The sequence below is a fragment of the Narcine bancroftii genome, chromosome 3 (genome assembly GCF_036971445.1).
Source record: "Narcine bancroftii isolate sNarBan1 chromosome 3, sNarBan1.hap1, whole genome shotgun sequence".
NCBI lineage: Eukaryota > Metazoa > Chordata > Chondrichthyes > Torpediniformes > Narcinidae > Narcine > Narcine bancroftii.
This window is the reverse complement of record NC_091471.1, coordinates 175244796-175263490: the sequence shown is the minus strand read 5'-3', so window position 1 is coordinate 175263490 and position 18695 is coordinate 175244796. Positions and strand designations below refer to the sequence as shown.

Genomic DNA, 18695 nt, shown 5'->3' with positions numbered 1-18695 from the left:
TTACCATGGTGCAGCCGAACTAGGGCCCCACAATAAATGGAAAAAAACATAAATATACAAGTTATATTTAATATAGTTGTAGGATCTGGCCTGGAAGAAAACTGAATTTTTAATCTTTTGTTTCACATTCAGCACTTTCTTAAGTCAGTTAGACAATGGAAGGGTCACGGGGGAACCATCGTTAGGCTGTACTTAGGGCATCAGTTAGCCTTAATCTGGCCCTGGTCAGAGGGGAAGCATCGAGATTATCCTGTTTGAGGGGAAGGGAATTTAATGAGTGTGTTGAGAAGTGTCCAATTTGGGATGCAGCAACCCAGTGTGATGCCCGGTGAAGCCACGGTGGCTTTGGGCACTAAAAATCTAAGCTATAAACAGGAAATGCTACCTATCAAAATCTGTAGAGATAAAAACAGTGATCATTATTCTGATCAATAATCAAGGACCAGAATATTAACACTATCTCACTTGATGCTGTGCTGTATTACCTGCTGAGTATTTACAGTAATTTCTACTTTATTAGCAACCTGAGTGTGCTGCAACATTTCCACTGTATCAAGATCAGCCTGGTCAAACTTTCAAACTGTCCTTCTGACCACAAATAATCTTAAATACCTAGGGTTAGAACTTGTGTGCATTAATCTCTGGTCCATTGTAGCGTAGGCATGTACAATCCAATGACTCTCATTTGATCTTCTTCCTTTTAACTCTGCCACTTGCCCTATAGCCACTTGGAAATATTTTACCTCCTTCACTTCAAAGACTCTTGTCTTACTTATACTCCAATTCCATAGTAAAACCTTAATATTCAAAATTATTGAGGAGAGGGAAATTGTTTTTGATTTCTGTAAGAACCATTATACTTAAGATAAAAAATTAGAGATCCCATTGAGTTACATGCAGTTAAACATCTGCTAAATTATGTGAATTTTATTTGGCAATTTAAATAATATATTTTTAAATACTAAGATGGTTAACACAATAGATTATTGAATTAATGTGGCAGCAAGTTTCAGAACGTTGTGGATAATAATCTCATTAAAGGCTGATTCCTTTTGATACAGCAATCAAGAATGTGACTTCTCCTCAAGTAAAGGAACATCGAGAAGGTGTTTTAGACCTGCTAGAAGTTTACCTGAAAAGTAAGTGTATTTTTAATTAAGATTTTGGAATTGTTTCACATCTTAAAAAAATGCTACAGAAATATTTGCTGGATAAAATATTGCCTTATTAAATTGCCTAAAAGGAATAAAAATCAAATCATGCATGATCGCTTACATTTCTGCCATGATTCAAAGGGTCTCTGAATTCAAAATAATCAAGAACAGAGGGATGGTTAGGAACCAAAACAATAATAAGCATAATCTAAGTCAGATCAAAGAAGGAGACAACAGAAACGTTGGTTTAGCCTGAACAAAAGAGATGGCCATAACCTAGTTAATTTGCTATAAGGAAAGTGTGAATGCTTTTCATTTCTTAATTCAGATAACTTGTTTGTGTTCAGCATCAAAGGCAAATTCAACAAAGTGTGCCTTTGTTTCTTACCAGCAGCAGACTGAATTTATACGTGTAATGTCTGGTAATTTAGTGAACCCACAGGCTAAAACAGTATTGTCCTAAAGTTACTGGATACCTTGTGAGCCTGTTTGTGATTACTTATACTTCCACAAGTGACAGTATAAAAGTCAATAGACCATAGCCTAAATCCAGAACATACTTAATAACACCCCAAGAGAAGCCATAAGAGAGATCAGAAGGACTCTGGGAGCGGCTGAGAGCAAGATAAGTGAATACGTAAATAGCTAAGAAAGAAAAGAGACTGGGGAGTACCAGAGCAGTAAAGAGAGGCCAGAGAGTGCAGGAGCAGCCGAGAGAGAGGCCAGAGAGTGCAGGGGCAGTCGAGAGAAAGGCCAGAGAGCGCAGGAGCAGTGGAGAGAAAGGCCAGAGAGCGCAGGGGCAGACAAGAGAGGCCAGAGAGTGCAGGGGCAGATGAGAGACCAAAGAATGCAGGAGCAGCCGAGAGAGAGGCCAGAGAGCACAGGGGCAGTGGAGAGAAAGGCCAGAGAGCACAGGGGCAACCAAGAGAGAGGCCAGAGAGCGCAGGAGCAGGCAGGAGAATGCAAGAGCAGCTGAGAATGAGGCCAGGGACACTGAATGGACAGAGGTCTACAGAGTTGGAAGCCTGCAACCCTTCTGAAATAGGGCAGCTGATTAAATGACCTGTAAATTGAGGCCAAGTGTTGCAATTTTGTGATTTAAATGTGCGATTATTGTTGGATTATTTAGAATAAACATAACCAGGTCCATCACAGACTCTGATGCAATCTATGTGAGGTACTGCCTCAAAAAGGTAGCCAAAAACAAAGAACCCTGATAACCCTGCTCACAATCTCACTGTTACCTTTGGGTAGAAGGTACAAAAGCCTGAAGAGCAGGCATCTAGATTCAAGGATAGTTTCTTTCCAAAAGCTATCAGGTTCTTGAAACACACCCCCCCCCCCCCCCCGCCCCGCCCCACCTCACCTCATTGTTTTACAAATCACGGATGCCATCTCTGAGACCAGATGCTAACTTACACCACAAAAGGACTGTCTGCACTATTGCAAAGCAATTTTTCTTCTTGCTCTAGGATACCTGTGAATACTTATTATCTTTTGAACATATTGTTTCTTTTTAATTCAAATTATATATATTATTGTCATCTTTTTTGTTTACAAAACAACCATTTTGTTGCGGCAAGAATTTTGCTGTAATTGTACAACATCAGTAAACATTATTGATCTGAAATTCATGTGATTCCACTGATGCCCAGACTGCTCTGTTATTTAATGAAGTTTTTTTGGTTTTTAACCATGTACTTTCAAAGCAACCAAATTGTTTTGACAGATATTTGCTGCTTGTATGTAAGACTCCCTCCACAGTGGTTATAAAATATTAACCAAGTGGTGTAAGCCATGTCCTTAAGCTAAATGATATCCACACAAATACAAAGTCAGGTTCAATATTGCCCATCATACATATTTCACCAGTTTGATAGAATTAAATCCTTCCCTTGAGGCTAAAGCAGCATGTAGCTAAATGGAATAAAATTTCTGACTCCCTGAGCTAATAAAAATGTATCTTTGGAGTATTATTCTTATTCGTTACACAACCATCTCTCCCCTACCAATCTAAAACATGATAAGGTCCTATAATTCTTTAACTTCCTAACATACCCCATGAGCCTCAATCAATGATTATGGTTTGAATTGGATATCATTCACAGAAGATTGCATATTCAAACTTATTTTTTTCTTATTTATTCACTTTTCAAATCTAGACGTCATGCATCATTCATCATTGTCCTTGAGAACAATGCCACCTAATAGTGTTGTTAGCAACACCTTTGTCACTTAGCTGAGATGATAATTAGCTGGTTGCATTTATCCTCTTTGGGTGAATGGAAACTAGCTGGGTAATTTTCCAACTTTGTGGTAGATGCCTGTGTTCTCACAGATTGGCTGGATTCACAGTTAGTTCTGGGATGCAAATATTCATTCATTTCTCCAGCTCGAAACTTTGACTAGGTTTTTTAAATCCAGTGTGATTGGGTTAGGGTTAGGGCACAGTGTTCTTCTGCGAGCAGTCAACTCTAACATGCATACAATCATCAAAAGTAATAATAAAAGCAAGAGAGCAAATACAGGGAAAAGTCATTCCTGGCATCTGAAAGATCTCCAAGCCTGAAGGAAGATTTAAGAGGAAAGTTTTAGGGACATAAGGCCTTTTTATAGTGGGGTGGGGAGGGGGGAGCGAAAGGAAAGACAGATATTCACCGCCTTTACATTGCTTCACCTACCTTTATAAAAATGCTGACTGAAGATGTGGACTCTGATCCGTCCGATGTGGAGTAGTCTCAGTGGTGGAATAAGTTGCTCCACCTCACTCCATAAAGGCAATGCTGCTGAAGGTGGCCGCTTAGGGGCAGACTGATGATGTCGCCAGCTCGCAACCCAGGAACCACTATCAGGGCTCCCACGGTGATTGGTGCTGGGGTTAGGGCTCCCTCCTACCACCTGGAAATGTCCTCTTCCCACTACCCCTCTGCCCCTCACACTTCCCACAAGGCTGCCGAGACCAAGGAGCAGGAGAGAGAGCGAGAATGGATGTGCAGGTGAGTGGGAGTGGATGGAGTCCGGACCGAAAAGCGTAGAGGCCCAGCGGGGGCAAGGAGAGTCAGAGACTGCTGTGCCGCCAGGGTCACAAATATTTGTCACTGTGACTACTTTATCTTTGTCTTCCACACTCAGGAGCTAAGTATTGCCATTGTTAAGGGTGGGCTGTTCTTGAGCTGCCTCCTTGAGGTATCTGTATAATTGCTTTTATTTTAGACGTACAGCATAGTAACAGGCCATTTCAGCCCACAAGCCAATGCCGCCCAATTTTACCCAATTAATCTACAACCCTGGTTATATAGGAATGGTGGGAGGAAACCAGAGCACCCAGAGGAAACCCACACAGACACGGGGGGGAGAGTACAAACTCATTACACACAGTAGCAGATTTGAACCCCAGTTGAACAGCAGTTGCTGGTGCAAAAACAGTGTTGCACTATCTGCTACACTAACTGTGCTGCTGTCACTTTTGGTCTGTCACCTTGGGTGGGCCTAATTTATTGTGCCATTCCAAAGATTTTTATAAACTGTCAAGTTGGCAAAAGTCCCACCACTGTGCTAAAAGAAAAATGTAAAATATTCCCCAAAGACAAACATTGTACCAAAAGAAATCTTTTCCACAGGAAGTAAGGAAAACAAGCAGTGAGATCATGGAACCTATACAGATTAAAGAGGAGGAAGTGCTTGCTATGTATCAGATTATGATATATTATTTATTGTATACTGCCAAAATGTTTGGCCTGGAAGTCAGCCTGAAGAAAACTGAGGTCCTCCATCAGCCAGCTCCCCACCATGACTACCAGCCCCCCCCACATCTCCATCGGGCACACAAAACTCAAAACGGTCAACCAGTTTACCTATCTCGGCTGCACCATTTCATCGGATGCAAGGATTGACAACGAGATAGACAACAGACTCGCCAAGGCAAATAGCGCCTTTGGAAGACTACACAAAAGAGTCTGGAAAAACAACCAACTGAAAAACCTCACAAAGATTAGCGTATACAGAGCCGTTGTCATACCTGTTCGGCTCCGAATCATGGGTCCTTTACCGGCATCACCTACGGCTCCTAGAACGCTTCCACCAGCGTTGTCTCCGCTCCATCCTCAACATTCATTGGAGCGACTTCACCTCCAACATCGAAGTACTCGAGATGGCAGAGGCCGACAGCATCGAATCCACACTGCTGAAGATCAAACTGCACTGAGTAGGTCACGTCTCCAGAATGGAGGACCATTGCCTTCCCAAGATCGTGTTATGTGGCGAGCTCTCCACTGGCCACCGAGACAGAGGTGCACCAAAGAAGAGGTACAAGGACTGCCTAAAGAAATCTCTTGGTGCCTGCCACATTGACCACTGCCAGTGGGCTGATATCGCCTTAAACCGTGCATCTTGGCGCCTCACAGTTCGGCGGGCAGTAACCTCCTTTGAAGAAGACCGCAGAGCCCACCTCACTGTCAAAAGACAAAGGAGGAAAAACCCAACACCCAACTCCAACCAGCCAATTTTCCCTTGCAACCGCTGCAACCGTGTCTGCCTGTCCCACATTGGACTTGTCAGCCACAAACGAGCCTGCAGCTGACGTGGACTTTACCCCTCCATAAATCTTCGTCCGCTAAGCCATGCCAAAGATATAGATATGTTTTAAAGGAGATAAATTGTGGCAGTCTTAGCGTAGGTCAGATACAAACACTTCAAAACAGATCTCATTTAAAATACTGGAGCTCTGCTCAAGCCAGACAGTTCAGGCTCTGAGAATCTTTGCAAAAAGTTTGAAGAATGCATATAAGGACTTCACAAGTAGGTATTAATTGGACATGCTGTGGAGTAATGGATTATTGTTTTGGAAAGCAACAGATGAATGGAATCAGAAGAATAGGTCTGGAGCCGCAGTCTGTCTGAGTGCAGTTGGCTATTCTAAGAGGGTCATGTGGTTTTCTCTGACTGAGAGAGAGAGAGAGAGAATTCAGTTCTACAGTTCAGCAGCAGCAGCTGGGACTGGAACAGGACAAGCTGGAAAGCTTGTGGAAAAACCTCATTTTGAAGATTGGCTGTGAATTCTTAGTTCAACCTGGTCAAAGCCCTTGTGGTCCATGCAAAAGGAGAGGACTGGCTGCATAATGTTTCCCTTGAAATAAGGGAAATAAAAAGGAACTCTTTGCTGAACTGAAAGAAGGAGGTTATCATCTTGATAACCCTGATGGGGAAAGTTTCTTTGGCAAGACACTGAAGTGGGTGATCGGAAGGAATCAGTTTGTGTCCAACAAACAACAAATCTCTCTCTCTGAAAACCAACAAGAACCTTCCCAAGCAGTAACCATTTACCTTTCCCGCACCAAAGCCTGGTGAAATTCATAAATATTAAATTCTGTGTACAGTATAAAAATTGCCTGATACCAATGAACTTGGAGGAATGAGAAGTGAGATTGGACTGTAAATCAAAGAACTTTTCTGAACTTACACACACATCACATACACACGCGCTTAGAATTAGAAGGGGGTTAAGCTAGTTTAGTTAATAGTAATAAGTTAAGGTTTGATTCTGTTTTCATGTTTAAAGATGATTAAAAAAACATTTGTTTAAGTAACTATTTATCTTGGTAAATTTCTATTGCTGCAGGGTTTTGGGGTCCTCTGGGCTCATAACATTTGGGGGATCATCTTTTTGGATTGAAAATTGGAGTTTTGGGATCTTAAACATTTGGAGTTTTTGTGATTTATTAGTTAATTGGTTTTTCCAATCTAATTTAAAGCTTGTTTGTGTGGAAAAACAGCAGCAATTTTTTTAGTACATTTTTTACACAACCATCACCTGTGGAGCTGCAGAGCAAGAGAAAAGAGGAACTGATGGTTATTTCTAAGGCATTAAAACTGACTGAAGTCAAGCATTGGATGAGGAAAATACAAATACAGAGGATTATAGTGAAATATTACATAGATGAGGGAAAATTTGTTGATAAAGACTTAGAAAATTTTCCAGAGGATAGATCTGTTGAATTGGAGTTGGAGAAACTGAGGGTGGAAGAGGAAAGAAATAAATGGAATTGTGAGTTGCAAAAACAACAAAATGAGGCAGAGGAAGCTGCAAAACAAAGAGAGAAGGATGAAAAAATGGAGAATATATGAGGCAGAGGAAACTAAAAAACAAAGGATATATGAGCTAAAAAATGGAGGGAGGAAATTGGAAGGGACAGACAGTTTCATTTAGAGAAGTTAAAAATTGTGATGGAGGGAGGTAAGAAAATTGAGGCTGTAAGTCGTGGGGGGAGGTTTTTGGCTGGTAGAGAGCTAAATCTAGTTCCTCCTTTTGATGAGGGAGATATAAATACATATTTTCAGCTTTTTGTAAAGGTTGCTGAGAGCTCAAGATGGCCAGAAGAAAAATGGCTTCTTATGCTCCAAAGTGTATTGAAGGGAAAAGCACAAATTGCATACTGTAGCTTGACTACAGAGCAAGTGGCAAATTATGATACTGTTAAACAAGCAGTAGTGAAATCTTATGAGTTGGTTCCAGAAGCATATAGACAAAAATTTAGAAGTTTGGCGAAAACATCGAACCAATCTTGTATGGATTTTTCTCTAGGAAAATCTGTATGTTTTTACCGTTGGTCCTCCTCAAAAGGAATAAATAATGATTTTGGCAGATTGAGGGAATTGATGTTAATTGAGGAAATTAAAAGGTGTGTTCCAAATGAATGAGAGAGATGTGGGAGCAAACAACAAGTTTAGTGGATGAATATGCCCTGATTCACAAAAATAAATTTCATATAGAAAGCCTTTCCAGAAGGTTAATGTGGAGCAGACTAGTAAATCTGAAATTAAGTCTGAGGATTATATTATATTTTATATTTTATGTTTTAAAAGGAGATAAATTATGGCAGATGGAATTTAATGCAGAAAAGTGTGAAGTATTGCATTTTTGAAGGACAAACCAAGAAAAGACATACATGGTGAATGGTAGGGCACTGAGGAGTGTGGTAGAACAGAGAAACCTGGGAATACAGATACATAACTCCCTGAAAGTGGCACTACAGGTGGATAAGGTTGTAAAGAGAGCTTTTGGCAAATTAACACATACCTAAGCTAAGGTCTGGACCCACTGTAATTTGCCAATAGTCATAATCGCTCCACAGCAGGTGCAATATCGTTGGCTCCCCACTCAGCCCTGGATTTCCTGGAAAGCAGCAACTTATACATACGGCTGTTCTTCATTGACGAGAGCTCAGCCTTCAACACCATTATTCACTCAGTGCTGGTCAAGAAGCTTCAAATCTGGCCTCTGCACCCGCCCCCTCTGCAACTGGATCCTTGATATCCTCATCGGAAGACCACAGTCAGTACTAATTGGAAGTAACATCACCTCCTCACTGATTGTTCACACAGGCGCACCTCAAGGATGCATGCTTAGCCCACTACTGTACTCATTATACACCCATGACAGGCACAATTCTAATGTTATCTACAAATTTGCTGATGACACCACAGTTGTCGGCAGAATCACAAATGGCAATGAGGAAGAATACAGAAGGGAGATAGATCAGCTCGTTAATTAGTGATCCACTATGTGAGAAGTGTAAAATTTTTGAAGCTTCACTGATCCATACATTTTGGGAGTGTCCAAATTTAGAGAGATTTTGAAAAGACATTTTTCAATCTTTATCAAGAATTTTTAAGATGAAATAGAACCATGTCCGTAAATTGCTTTGTTTGGTTTTTCACATGAGCCAGATATACCTCTGTCTGCAATTCAGGAAAAAGTGTTAGGCTTTACCACATGGATAGCGAGACAAGCAATTTTATTGAAATGGAAAGATGACTCTTCACCTACCCATACACAGTGGTCACATGATGTAATGTCCTATTTAAGGTTGGAGAAAATTAGTTAGATACAACATTAAAGATGGACATTTTCAATTTGTAAAGATGTGGGTATTTATAGAATACTGTCATGATGAGAAGAATTAAGAATTTTGAATGTTCCGGAGGTTCTCTGACCATCAGATTTACAATTTCCCTTTTCTTTTACAAAGGTAATCTTGATTAGAGGGAGGTGATAGATTTTTTTGTTTGTTTTCTTTTTATCTATTTTTATTTGGATTAATTTGGCACATAGGGGTTTCAACATGGTTATCATAGATTAATTCAATAACTTGTTTCTCATGTAGTTCCATCCATTTTTTTTGTACTTGTATGTATATGAGATGACTTATGTGTTTTCCTTAAAACTTTGTATGTGTTTATATATTAAACTCAATAAAAGTATTTTAAAAAGAAAAAGCAAAGAACTTCAAATTCCTGGGTGTTAGCATCTCTGAAGATCTGTCCTGGAGCCTCCAAGAGAATGCAATCATGAAGAAGGATCACCAGCGGTTTCACTTTGTGAGGTGGCTGAGAAGATTCGGTTTGTCACCGAAGACTCTCTAATCCTTCTACAGGTATATTGTGGAGAGTATTCTGGCTGGTTGCATCACTCTCTGGTATGGAGGCACCAACTCTCAGGACAAGAATAAACTCCAAAAGGTTAATAACTCAGCCTGCAACATCACTGGCACCAGACTTCACTCCATCGAGGACATCTATATGAGGCTGTGTCTTAATAAAGCACCCTCTATCCTCAAAGATCCCCACCATCTAGGCCATGCCCTCTTCACTCTACTACCATCAGGAAAAAGGTATAGGAGCCTAAAGACGAGCACTCAACAGCGCAAGGACAGCTTCTTCCCCGCTGTCATCAGATTTCTGAATAACCAGACACTGCCTTATTTTTCGTGCACTATTTTGGTTTTTTTAATTTATTGTTGTAAAAGTAGTTTATATGAATATTTACACTATGATACTGCCGCAAAACACTGAATTTTGTGACTTGTTCATGACAGTAAATTCTGATTTTGAGTATTGAGTATAGAAGTTGGGATGATATGTTAAAGTTGATTAAGACATTGGTGAGGCCACATTTGGAGTATTTTGTGATGTTTTGGCCACCTAACTACAGAAAAGATATCAATAAGATAGAAAGAGTGCAGAGAAGATTTACTAGGATGTTTCCTGGACTTTAGGAATGGAGTTACAGGGAAAGAGTTAATCAGGTTGGGGCTTTGTTCCCTGGAGTGTAGAAGAATGAGGGGAGATTTGATAGATAATTTAAAGTTATGAGGGGGAATAGACAGAGAATAGGGTTTTTTCCACTGAGGGTAGGTGAGATACAAACCAGAGGACATGGGATAAAAGTGAAAAGGGAAAGATTTAGGGGGAATGTGAGGGGGAACTTCTTCACACAAAAAGTAGTGGGAATGTGGTGATGAATGCAGACTCAATTTTAACATTAAAGAAGAATTGGAACAGGTACATGGATGGGAGATGTACGGAGGGCCATGGAGTGGATGCAGGTCAGTGGGCTGGCAAAAAAAATTATTTGGCACAGGCCGAAGGGGCCTGTTTCTGTGGTGTAGTGTTCTATGGTTCTAAAATGCTGAATGCCTTATGAAACAGCAAGGTTGGAATTTGAATGGGTAGATCAAACGTCTAACGATATATGCAAAATCTAATCTCCTCCTCAGACTGTGGCATCTTTTGAATTTGTGCAAAACATCCATGAAATTTATCTTTTTATTATTTGAATAATTTGTGTTGCTGGGTGTTGCAAATTGCTTTCAAAGCTTATTGTTCAAATAATTAACTTAAATGGATCTTGTCTTCCTTGACAGATGTTTGTAAAGTGTACTCTGAACAAAGGGCAATTCGAGTGAAACGTGTGGTGGATAAGAAAAGATTGTGAGTACAATAAACTATTAATGCAATGTTTTATCTTTAATGGATAATAAACAGTTTACAAAACTATATACTGACAATCAGTTCAGCCAAGCCTCATAAGGGTTGAATAAGATTGTTCTTGCATTAACATTTTTCTCAATGATATTTTCTATTGAGGAGAGAATGCTGTGGGGGGTGGTGGTGGGGGCACCATAGAGGAATATAAAATTATATAAAAAGATTGAAACATGAAAACATTGTGCAATGTTACATAGATTAGACATTCAACTTAAATTACTTTTACTGTACAATTTACTGTACTGCGCAAAATTTTGCAGGCAAGTTTTAAGCAGCGGGCATAGGTTTAAGGTGAGGACTTGGAGATTTAGAGTGGCCCAATGATTCTACTCATACTTAATAGGCTTGTGCCCACAAAATGATTTTTGAGATCCTTCCTTATTTGAGGTTAAATTTTGTTTTATGGATGTAAGGCCCATCCTCTCTTTTGCTTCAGTGTTGGAGTTAATGATGACTTGAAGCTTGGCTTCTAAGCCTATGCAAAAGCAAGCTCCATTGGCACACTTGAATTCGACTACTGAAGTTAGTGTGTCCTTTGTTCTGCAATGGTACAATGCAGGAGACTTGTTGGAGATGAGGTACAGCATTTCAATCTGAACAATTGAAAGTGACAGACTAATGATGCAAGCTGCTCTGAGATTGTCTCTGTTGTGGTTCCCTTGGTTAGCATCATGTATTGCATGCTGCAATGAAGCATATATAATTTGTTTGGACAGCAGATTTGAGGAGACAAAAGCTTGAGTTTGCCCTTTACATCTTCCTCTGATAATAAAGGTTCACAGTGAGACTCTTCCGAAACATCACATATCTTGGTAGCCTCTCAGCTTAGGAAGGCTATAAGACTGACTACTTATTGTAAGTGGTCATTACTAAAAGGCAATGGACGGATATCAGCAATGCTAGTTCTCTGTAAAATCTTCACGTCTCATGGAAAGATAAGCAATCCAATGTCAACATCTTCTCCCGGGCCAACATTCCCAGCATTAAGGCCCTAATTTAATTCAACAAGCTTTGTTGGAACAGCAAATTGATTGAGGAGATTGCAGAAATCTTAATTTTGTCTTATCTTTGACCCTCAGAGACATTTTAATTTCAAATGATCATTTGATGGGACAGGGACAGGATCCGGACCTGATCCAGAGCACCGACTGGCTGAGCCAATGGATTTGCTGCAGTTGCTCGGACACCCGGAGGACCTGCTGAACCTGATCAGATATTGACTGGAGCCTGGAGCTGGCACCATAACCCAGCCGAAACTCCATTCATTGCTGCTCTGCCATTCTCTTTACCAGTGCCCCTTTCCAATCTACTTTGGCCAGTTCCTCTCTCATGACACCAATACATTTGACCTTAGTTTTTCCTTGTTAAATTTCAAATTGAACTCTATCTTATTGTGATCACTGCATTTAGAAAGGCATAATCTGATTAGCTGGACTAGTGACGGGGCTCTGCGGCGGGCTGTTGGCAACTCGAGGCAAGGAACCCACGGATGCTGTGGGCTGCTGGATATTGCTGTCGAAAGACTTGTGCCGGGCTGCGGATTGCTAGAGACTGGCTTGACCTGGCCAGAGGGGTACCAGGTATTGGAATGGAATGCAAGGAGGTGCCGAAGGTGCCAAAGAGTCCATGACTGTGTCGGTAGTTCGGATTTGGAGCTCAGGTTGCCAATGGTTTGGACTGGACTCTGGGTGGCTCCAGAGGCTGCGGAAGCACTGGTGGCGAATCAACACATTCAGTGATTCTGGGGGACTCCCTTTTGCTTCTCTTTCTCTGACTGTAAAATGTAAGAGGCACCTAGGCAATTCCTGCCAGTGGAAAATCTGTCTGGCTTGTAGCAGGCAAAAGGGAATTATATGTAATAGGCCACTGTTTTATTACTATGACAATAAATTGAATCTTGAATGAGGAAATGTAGGGATGAGTAAATATAATCTGTTGTTACGTGATGTTTTGACAGATTTACTTTTTCATAGGTCAAGACTTGAGCCCGAACAACATAGCAACAAGATATCAGTTTCATCTTCAGAGGAAATTCTTCCCACCGAGTCTAAAAATGCAGAGGAATTAGTGTTAAAAGACGAAAGCAGTGGTTTGTAACAGTAAATATTCCAAACTGCATGTGACTGATTGTACCTGTATTATGGATGTATGGCCTTCATATTTTCCTGAAAACACCTTAACATTCATTAACATTCATTGTCAAAAATAACTACAAGATATTTTGAAGCGTGAATTTACTAAACATTTAAATGTAATTAAATTGTAATTTTTACGTTGACTACATATTTAATTACTAAATGGGAAGGTTTGTTTTCTGCATCTCAACAACAATTTTTATGAATAATTAAAAGGTGACAACATCCATATAAAATCTAGAATCTTTTTATATTCATAAAAATAAGTGTAAAATAATCATTCTTCAGAGCACATTTAAATAGTGGAAGTAGGTCTATATCTTCAGCAGGGACAAACCTACTGCAAGAAAATATTTTACAAACTAGATTCATATCTTTCAACATTTGAATGGTAGCACAATTAATTTCAAATATGTGGAAATGAGCAAAAATCTATTTTGTGATCGAATGTAAACGACGCCAACTAAATAAATGTCAAGCCACAATCAATTACTTTTTAGGAAAAGTTGTCTTAACTTCATGGAATTTCTTAGCATGTGGACTGATAATAAATTATTTTGGCTCAGATTTCCTTTCTCCACTGGAATAGTCTGGCCTTCTGGCCGTGTCACACAGACTTGCTATTAACAACACATTACACAGACAATTGAACATATTATGTAAAATTAATTGCTACATTAAATCATTGGGTCAATAAGAAATATTCACATTGTCGACCCATCTCTCACCCACCTTCTCTGAAACTGAACACTAAAGTTTCCCAGTTCTGATGAAAGATTTTTGAACATAAAATATTAATTATTTCTCTTGCTACAAAAACAACCTGACCTGCACAGCATTCCTCAGCAACTTCTGTTTTTATTTATGACTGATAACTTGCATCAGGACACATACCTGTTTAACCCTACTGTCATTAAATCCAGGCCTTAAAGTACCATCAAGAAAAAATGATTTTGCCTCTGCTCATTAATAGCCGTTTGGAGATTTACAGTTAAATTAATATACAGCAGGATCCAGCAACTCTCTGTTCACTAGTGATATTGCATCTTAATTCTAGATAAATAAGAATATGTAACTTCAGAACCTTGATTTCTAATAAAATAATATTTTATCATATCTGACTAAGTCTTAGGATGGACTAGTTCAAAAATTCTGGTGCAGAAACAAACCACAGATGATCTTTAAGAAACAGATACTAAATTCATGGGTTGATTCAAGTGAAAGGGGAAGCATTGACAAGTAAATCTTGTCCTTTAACCTCAACAGGAAATATCAAAGTAAGAGTTCATATTTAATGTCAAAGTACACACATCACATCACATACAACCCTGAGATTCTTTTGCCTTGCCAGACAGAATTTCTACTTTAGAAAGATACATATGTAAAAGAAGAAAATGTAAACAAACTGTGCAATAGAGAGAAAAAAAAATCAGTACTAAATAATGTGCAAAGTAAGAGACCTTAAAGAGTCTCGGATTGAGTCAGCTGTTCAGGAGTCTGACGATGGAGGGGTAGCCACTGCTCCTGAACCTGGTGGGATGAGCCTGGTGGCACCTAGACCTTCTGATGGCAACAGTGAGAACAGAGTATGGCCTGGGTGGTGTGCATCCTTTTTTAAAATAATTTTACTTATAGATTTTTCCACATTGAATATTCTTAAAATTCTTAAAATTAAAATTGATTAATTAACATTGATCAGATACAATATGGATAAAAAAAGAAATTGAAAAGAAATAATTGCATCCATCCCCCCAAGAGAACTAAAAAGAAAGAAGCAAAAAAAAAAGTAATTAAAAGTGACTGCTATTCAGCAAACATAATCATACACATATCTTCTTGCTGTTGTTGGGGGAGGCTATCAAGACTGAGGCTTCCAAAGAAGTATTTCAAATATTAAAGATTAATACCCATCTTTTGCATACTGGGGCTCCATATTTTCCAAAATATATCCTTGATGATTGCTGCTGCTCTCCGATGGTTGGGAGAGTTTTGAACTGGGCTGTGTTCACTATACTTTCCAGGGCTTTCCACTCAGAGGAATTGGTGACCCCCATACCAGAGTGTGATGCAGCCAGTCAGCACACCTTCCACTATACATCTGCAGAAGTTACCAAGGATGCCGATATCATAATAAACCTCAAAAACTTCTGAAGAAGTAGAGGTGCTCGCTTGCTTTTTTCATGATGACATTTGTATGTTAGAACCAGGAAATGTCCTCCAAGATGGTGACTTCCAGGAATTTAAATTTGCTCATCCTCTCCGCCTCTGATCCCCCAATGATCACTGGATTGTACACATCTAGTTTTCCCTTCCTAAGGTCTACAACCAGCTCCTTGGTTTTGGTGACATTGAGTGAGAAGTTGTTGATAGAACACCTTTCAGCCAAGTTTTCATTCTCCCTTCCGTATGCTGTCTGATCACCCCTTTTTGAAACAACTCACTACTGTGGTAATGTCAGCAAATTTCTAGATGGTACTATTGTTTTACCAAGCCACAGAGTCATAGGTGTAAAGTGAGTAGATCAGGGGGCTGATGGAGATTGTGGAGGAGACAGTCTTGCCAATCCATACTGAGGCAATCCAGGAGTGCTGAGGTTCAGAAATGTGAATCACACATTCCTCTTGAGAGAAGACAGTATTAGTTCAAAGGAAAAATTTGAAATATTTCTAAATTTGGCGAAGGAGAACCTAAAGTATTGATATGGGAAAGTCAAATACAAAAGCCAGCTGGTAAGAATCATGAAAACAGGCTTAAAAGCTCCTAACAGATATGTGTAAATTGAAAAAGATGCTAAAATTAATGTTGGTCCTTTACATACTGAAACAGGAATAATTATACAGGGGAATAAAAAAATAAGCATGTATTTTACGTTCTTTTAGAAGACGATTCAGAAAACCGCTCAAAAAGAGCGAAGGTCTACTGATCTAGAGTAAATTAAGATTTCAAAAAATTAACAATAGCAATGGTGAATTTAATAGAATTGAATAATAAACAAAAATCCCCAAAATCTGATGGCATCCCAGTGCTCAGAAGGAAGCAATTAGGGCTGTCCAGAACCAGGAATCACAATTGTAAAAGAGTCAGCCACTCAGGGCCGAGATAAGGAGAAATAAAAATATGAAAAGAGAAATTTACGCATGCCCTCCTGAGAAAATTTTTTTTTAAAGTATCGTGCCTGTCATACAGGATACATAGATAACATGAAATGTACAATGCTGATGTTTTTGCTGCACATGTATCTAATTCTGGCTTGTTCATCTCAAATTGGAACATTTATGCCTTATTTCTTACTCATCCAATTGTCCAACTTTCTGCACAGAGCATTAATAATTTCCTTAAATTTAACATCAAAGTTTAAATTTTGTTTCATGTATTATCTTTCTACTCAGGAAAAAGCTTTCCAAAGGCACAGGATACTTTGGGTCTTTGGAATGATGCGAAAGGTGATGAGCTTTCACCTGAAGAAATACAAATGGTAAGTTCAGTTCTTCAGTAAAATATTTGTTTATAGTTTCAGATGCAAGGATCGACAATGAGATAGACAACAGACTCGCCAAGGCAAATAGCGCCTTTGGAAGACTACACAAAAGAGTCTGGAAAAACAACCAACTGAAAAACCTCACAAAGATAAGCGTATACAGAGCCGTTGTCATACCCACACTCCTGTTCGGCTCCGAATCATGGGTCCTCTATCGGCATCACCTACGGCTCCTAGAACGCTTCCACCAGCGTTGTCTCCGCTCCATCCTCAACATCCATTGGAGCGCTTTCATCCCTAACGTCGAAGTACTCGAGATGGCAGAGGTGGACAGCATCGAGTCCACGCTGCTGAAGATCCAGCTGCGCTGGATGGGTCACGTCTCCAGAATGGAGGACCATCGCCTTCCCAAGATCGTGTTATATGGCGAGCTCTCCACTGGCCACTGTGACAGAGGTGCACCAAAGAAAAGGTACAAGGACTGCCTAAAGAAATCTCTTGGTGCCTGCCACATTGACCACCGCCAGTGGGCTGATATCGCCTCAAACCGTGCATCTTGGCGCCTCACAGTTTGGCGGGCAGCAACCTCCTTTGAAGAAGACCGCAGAGCCCACCTCACTGACAAAAGGCAAAGGAGGAAAAACCCAACACCCAACCCCAACCAACCAATTTTCCCCTGCAGCCACTGCAACCGTGTCTGCCTGTCCCGCATCGGACTTGTCAGCCACAAACGAGCCTGCAGCTGACGTGGACTTTTACCCCCTCCATAAATCTTCGTCCGCGAAGCCAAGCCAAAGAGAAAAAGTTTCTGATCCCAAAAACAGATAATTTATTTTTGCTAAGCTGTATCAAGCCAATTTCTGGCTAACAAGTCATGAGGAATATTTAAAGAAGTTTAACCATTAAGTATCTTTTCTGTCATTTGCCTTCCTATTGTACTGTTATTGATTTATGTTTGAATTTTTACTGCCGATTGGGATTGGATGCTGGCATGAACCTATTACAAATAGATCTGAGGTTCAATTTAGTTTTAAGAACTACCAAAACTGAAGTAAAAAAATCTAAAAATTCACAATAGAAAACAATAAAAGCAAAAGCAAAATAATGTGGATACTGTAAATATGAAAAAACAACAAAAATGATCATATGATATACAGGTACTCCCAAACTTATGACTGTAATTGGGGCCGAAGGATCGGTTATGTCTCGAGATTGACGTGTTGGAATTTTGCGTGTGGAGTACCAAAGTCTTAAAACAAACTTTTTAATCAAACGTTGTATTTGATAAACTATTACAGGGATACAGGGCACGTGAGAGCCAAAATGTGTGTACTTATTTTGTTAATCGGCGTCCCGGGGTCCAAAAGCCATCTTGATTCCTATGTGCATGTGCGAGTCTTCGTCTGGCGTATGCGCAGTGGGTTTGCGTATTGGAGTTCCGTTGGTATATGCACGAGAGTTAACTGTCCTTGTGCCCTTAACCCTTGGCCAAGGTATAGGGAAGACTTAAAGCGGTATGTGAGTGGAAAGAAAAAAGGTTGAGAACCACTGACTTAGACTGTCAGTTTCCAAATCATTCTCAGATTTTACTGTGCTTTTTTATTTTGCAGTGATGTAAAAACAATTGTCAACATAGAGAGCACACCGATGGTTTCAGACTAATTGAATGTTCCAAAAAATTGTTTACCCTCTCATTGAAATGGAACTATCAGTGTGTTTTAATAGGGTCTTTTTGTAGTCTGAGTGGATCCATGTTTCATGCTTCACTGAGATGCATAGACTTTGCTCACACACAAACTATTTGAACGCAGAAAGAAATCAATTAGGACATTTGTATTCAGAGTGACTATTCGTATATTCAAATATCTCTTTTCCCTGCTTCCTGATATGCTGTGTCTCCTGAAAGGGTTTGGTGGCTTCAAACATCTTTGGTGAACATCTGAATAACAAAAATTATCATCATTTTCCCTGAAAGCTTTCTATGTTCACGAATTGATTTCTCATTTTCTTTGTTTGACTTGTAACCATAAGCGAACCTGCATTGAAGTGACTGCGTAAGAATATTCAGATGCTTCATATTTTGCATGATAATTAACACTGTGC

General features: G+C 39.7%; 1 protein-coding gene across 6 annotated transcripts in view; it reads left to right on the top strand.

Annotated features, from left to right (window-relative positions):
- The window catches only part of stx18 (syntaxin 18), a 186298-nt gene that overhangs the window by 150397 nt on the left and 17206 nt on the right, over positions 1-18695 (top strand). For all 6 annotated transcript variants that reach the window (XM_069925906.1, XM_069925911.1, XM_069925910.1 and 3 more), the window contains 4 exons: positions 1062-1139; positions 10856-10922; positions 12953-13068; positions 16504-16589. In XM_069925906.1, the coding sequence (XP_069782007.1) occupies positions 1062-1139; positions 10856-10922; positions 12953-13068; positions 16504-16589 (347 nt within the window). The remainder of the gene's footprint in view (positions 1-1061; positions 1140-10855; positions 10923-12952; positions 13069-16503; positions 16590-18695) is intronic.